At 40.6% G+C, this 5,326-nt stretch overlaps 1 protein-coding gene across 1 annotated transcript; it reads left to right on the top strand.

Annotated features, from left to right (window-relative positions):
- Positions 1-2,819: 2,819 nt before the first annotated feature.
- On the top strand, positions 2,820-4,480 carry LOC109749182 (uncharacterized). The gene is made up of 2 exons (XM_020308161.4): positions 2,820-2,945; positions 3,109-4,480. The coding sequence occupies exon 2, from the start codon at positions 3,180-3,182 to the stop codon at positions 4,284-4,286; it is 1,107 nt and encodes a 368-aa protein (XP_020163750.1). The 5' UTR covers positions 2,820-2,945; positions 3,109-3,179; the 3' UTR covers positions 4,287-4,480.
- The last annotated feature ends 846 nt before the right edge of the window (positions 4,481-5,326 follow it).

Below are 5,326 nucleotides of genomic sequence, written 5' to 3'. Positions count from 1 at the left end.
TTGCAAGTTATGAACAAAATTGGAAACAGGAACATTTTTCGTAAAACTGAACAAAATTTGTAAAATGCGAACATTTTTTGAAAAAGAAAAATAAATCTGAGAAACAAAAATAAAAATGAAAAGAAAAAAAATCGGAGAAAAAAGAATCAAAAAAGAAATAAGTAAAGAACTAGAAGCTTCAGAGAAAAAAGGAAATAAGGAGAGAAACGGAAAAAAGAAATAGAAAAAAACAGAAATGAAAGAAATCCGGTTCAGCCTTCTAAAAGGTTCCCAAAACCGTAATAAACCAGCTGAGAACCTTCAGAAGGTTCCCAAAACCTGGAACGCTGAAAACGCGCAGACGGGCCGGCCCAAAACCGAACGATCGCCTGATCGCCTGTGGGAAACAGCGTCTGTTTGCCGCAGAGAGCGGCGAATAGTGAATTCCGCTATTTATCGCTTTAACCGAGCCGCCAGACAAGTAGGGAGCTCCTATCTGCCGCTTTATGCGGTAGACTGGCGGCGCTTCGCACAGGCGCCGAACTAATCGGGCCGGCCCAGGTAGCGAACCCCGCAATGCGGGAAAAAAATCAGGAAAAAAGGATGCGCGCTACGTTGCGTTCGAACTCGACCCGGGTGACTCTAATTTCGTCTAAAGAGCCACTTGACCTAGACACCTTTTCTGAAAGATGTACAGCGCAATTGTTTAAGTAGTCAAAGTCGCATAAAATTCCTAAAAAAGATGGATACACGATGATTCAAGCTACGCACCTCTTGGTAGTACGCAGTGGTACATAACAAGTGGAATACATTATCTTAGTGTCTAAAAACTGCAGCGTGGCTTATAAGAACGTGAGCGGTGACAGATCTAAATTTTTCGAATTTGCAAGCACATTTGAAAAACAGGAACAATTATGAAGTTGTGGATGAATATTGAAAAACAGGAACCTTTTTCTAATTATGATTAATTTTCAATAAACACAAAAAAGATTTTCGAAATCTGAACAAGTATTTTGATAGTGATTTTTTCAAAAACATGAATATTTTTTAAAGGAGAACAAATTTTGAATTGTGAACAAACAAAATCTGTAAACATGAATATTTTTTGTAAACATGAACATTTTTAGAATTTGCGAACAAAATTTGAAATGGGAACTATTTTTAAAATAACAAACAAATTCTGAATTTTTAGAACAAATTGTAAAATGGACAACAATTTTGAAAATCCCAAACAAATTTGAAATGTGAACAATTTTTAATACGTGAACAAAAATTTGAAAAATAAGAACATTTTTGAAATTTGTGAATTTTTTAAAAACAGGCATTTTTTGAAATCCATGTCATTATTTTCAAATTTCTCAACAAATGAACAAAAGTAATTTGAACAGTTTTTGAAAAAACAGGAACATTTTCTGAAAATCTGAAACAAAAATTTTGAAACCAGAAACATTCTTTGAATTTATGAACAAATTTTGTAAAATGGAAACATTTCTTGAATTTGTGAACAAAATCTGAAAAACATGAACTTTTTTGAAATTCGGAATATTTTTTGAAAATAAACTTGAAAAGAAACAAAGGAAAAGAAAAAAAAGAAACAGAAAAAAGAAAAAAAGCGAAGAAACAGAAAAAAGAAAAAAGCGAAGAAACAGAAATAAAGAAACAGAAAATAGAAATAGAAAAAAGAAAAACGAAAAAGAAACTGAAACAGAAAAAGCCGGTTCAAAAACCTTCTAGAAGGTTCTCAAACTGGAAAAAAAAGCGGCTGGAAACATCATAGAAGGTTCCCAAAACCGGTGTCTGCGCTAAAACGGGCCTTCCCACTCTGTTCGCTCGCTCGCACCTCCCCTGTGCGAAGCATCGACAGCTTGCCGCAACGAGCGGCAAGTAGGATTTTTCAAAAATTATTGCGTGCAAGATGAATCGATCCCGTGACCTCCTGTACTAACGCACTACACACTAACCACCCGACCACACAAACCAATCTAATATTTATCAGCTTCCGCATTCTTTTATTACTTTCTACATTTCCGTTCCTTTTTTCATTTTTTCTTCTTCCTTATTTTTCAAATCGATGAAAACAATTAAATGTTCTGAACTTATTTTTCAAATTGATGAATATTTTTTGTGAACTTGATTTTTCAAATTGATGATTTTCTAAATAAAATTATGAACTTCTTTTCATTTTTCGATGAACTTTTTTATATCGATGAACTTTTTCCAAAATCTATGAACTTTTTTGAAAACCCATGAACTTTCTTAGAAAATCAATGAACTTTTTTCAAATACGATGAACTTTTTTTGAAATTGATGAACTTTTTTTCAATTCGATGAACATTTTTCCAACATTGATGAATTTTTTTCTAAATCAATGAACTTTAAAAAAAATCTATAAAATTGATGAACTTTTTTCAAAACTGATGAACTTTTTTCAACATCGAATATATATTTTTCAAAAACGACGAATTTTTTTCAAAATCAATGAACTATTTTTCAAAATTGATGAACCTTTTCCAAATTCATGGAAATTCTTTGAATTAGTGGTTTGTTTTGAAATCCACGAACTTTCAAATTTTCTGCACATTTGTTTTCAGAAATCACGTTTTTCTAATTTATATATGCTGTAAATAGCGTGGCTATAATTCTTAAAAAGTTTCCTAATCGGCGCTGAAGGCGCCGACTAGGGGCTCCCCCGTTCTCGTTCTGCGCTTCCTCGGCTGGACTGGTTTCGTTTCGTTCGTTAATGGGCTGGGGCCGAGAAAAAAATCTTAGTGGACAGCCCACGAGGACCACCGGTGACCGGGAACTTGCTAGGGTTTCGTCCATTTATAAGCCAACGATCCCTTCGCTACTTTGTCTCCCACCGCCGCCGCCCGCGTCCTACCATTGTCTCCCAACACAATCAATTGCCGAAACCGCTCCGTTGGTGAGTCGCCAAGTTTTGACGCTGCACCATCATCGACTTGTAGGTGCGTACCTGCGATTTCTTTTTTCCTATATATATGCTGCCCTTTGTCGCCCTCGATTCAGATCTGGATACTTGGATTTGTCGGGTTGATTTGCTGTATGATGTTGGTTGTGCTTGATTGATTTGCATCTGACAGTCGATTCGGGTTCGAATTCATATTACAGGGATCAAGGGCCAACGGCAACGCCGAATCTAAGGAATCAGATCTACGATTAATCCAGGAAAAAGTCAGACCATGTCCGCCCGGTTACAAGAATGCGACGAGCAAAGGGGAAAAAGGATGCCAAAGCGTGGCCGTGAGCGACTTTACCTTGTCTTTGATGACTGGTGCCATGGATACAGCATCCGCATGGTAAACTTGTTGCAGCATACTGCTGGCTCAGGCCATCCAGCCCCGGTGCATTTTTCCGAGCCTTTCTGCCGCATAATGGCGCCTCTCGTGTCGTACTTCACGTCAGCCTTTGGCTCTAAGATTTTGGCGGTGTTTTCCAGAGATCCCGAAGCTGACTCTGAGAGCTACTTCCCAATGTTGGACGTTCGCTCGCGGTGCGTCACCTTTGCCCCTGGGCAGGGATGTCCTATTCCTCCCATCTACTACCTACCTGTCGGCAACGAGTTATTCAGTCTGAGCTTCTGCTCCTTCGAGATGCTCTGCTCGGAGGAGCTCTCCCCCCGGTTGCAGGATCAGTCTTGCGGCATGGGTTGGTCATGGAAACAGCTCTCTGAGAAACCGCCATTCTATGTTGATAACGTCACCTCCTACTCTTTGCATCCTCAAGAACGGACCTTCCTCTTCAGCACCAAGACTGGCGCCACTGAGGCCACCTACACCTTTGACACCGAGAAACGTTCATGGAAACTCCTTGGCTATTGGAAGCTGCCCTTTGCTGGCTGCGGTCACTTTGACCTGGGCCTCAACTGCTTTGTCGGGCTCTCCAAAGAACCGGACACCCTTGGCCAACTTTACAGCTGCGAAGTGCCCATCTATGACACTGATGATGGTCTGTGCCCTTGCCCTGTAGTGAAGCTCTGCAAGGAGAATCTGTTAAGTGAGTGCCCAATTGATATGCATGTTGGTGCTACCCTTGTCTACATGGGAGGCAAGAGCGAATTCTGCCTCGTACAGTGTGTCAGCCCTGATCAGGACCGAATGGATGAGGAGGACGTTGCTCATGGTGTGCAGCTACCCGGTCGTCGCTTCTATTGTCTGACCACATTCTCTCTCAGCTTCAACAAGGATAAAGAACTGACAACGGGCAATAACCGTCGGCTGCAGTACTACAAAGTGCCTAAAGAAGCCACTAAGCCGTTCCTTCAAGATCCGGTGGCATTTTGGATGTAAAATGCTAAATTGTGTCTGTCATGAGTCACCTCCTATGTTTATATTTTCACTGAATTACTATAACTCTATTGCCTTGTATTACTATGTTTTAATAATGTGTGCATGTCTGATTTGGTAAATGTATTCCCTTTTGTTTTCATCTGTGAGTTTGCAACAAGAAATAAGATTATGAAATGACACTTTTTTTCCTGTAAGTAGCTTCAGTTGCAAACATTTAATCTGTTTTTGTTGCACCGTCTTTCAGCCTGTCACCTGACCCTGGCATAGATATGCATTTAATCTGTTTTTGTTGCACCGTCATTCAGCCTGTCACCTGACCCTGGCATAGAAATGCATTTAATCTGTTTGTTGCACCGTCATTTTGCTATCTGATCAGCACACGCGTTTCACGAACGTCGTGACAATACTGCACAGTGATGTGTTTTATACTCACAGAGCGCGGTCGTAGTTGTGCTGCCGCTCGATGTAGAACTCGCCCAGCCTCGTTGGCGGCTTGCCGGTGGTCACGGCACAGCCACCGCTTCTGCCTCGCTGTCGCCACTCGCCCCCGATAGTCCCCTCTTGCTCCCGTGCCATGGATGGACTTGACTGGGACGCAACCGTGGACAGGTACATGCCCAACGCGATCATGGCTGAGGCGGACGCACGAGGTCAATTTGGTCGTCCTCTTTTTTATTTTATTTTTGAAATAACATATGGACTTTATTCAATCGAAATAATGGATACATCGTTCGTGAGGAATAGTACAATTTCAATCATAGGCTCCTCAAACCAATCAGCAGAAGAAGAAAATATAGGCAACCTAACATCGTGCGCAACCATATTGGCTTCCCTATTACAAAGAGCAATATATGATCAACCTCAGAGGATAAAAATTGTAGTTGTAGACCTCTAGTCTAGTGTTTTTTTTGGCAGGTGCTAGTCTAGGGTTGATCATAATTAATTTCGGCTATGTATATAAAACTGAGAATACCAGATTCTGTGGTGGGAGATGTTTACCGTTGCAGGAAGGGCAGGCGGCCCAAATCAATAACGGCCAT

The sequence above is a fragment of the Aegilops tauschii genome, chromosome 2, assembly GCF_002575655.3.
Source record: "Aegilops tauschii subsp. strangulata cultivar AL8/78 chromosome 2, Aet v6.0, whole genome shotgun sequence".
NCBI classification, from domain to species: Eukaryota; Viridiplantae; Streptophyta; class Magnoliopsida; order Poales; family Poaceae; genus Aegilops; species Aegilops tauschii.
This window is presented reverse-complemented; position numbering and strand designations above follow the sequence as displayed.

Coding starts and splice junctions, on each gene's coding strand:
- LOC109749182 (XM_020308161.4), top strand. CDS start 3,180: ATGTCCGCCCGGTTACAAGAATGCGACGAGCAAAGGGGAAAAAGGATG.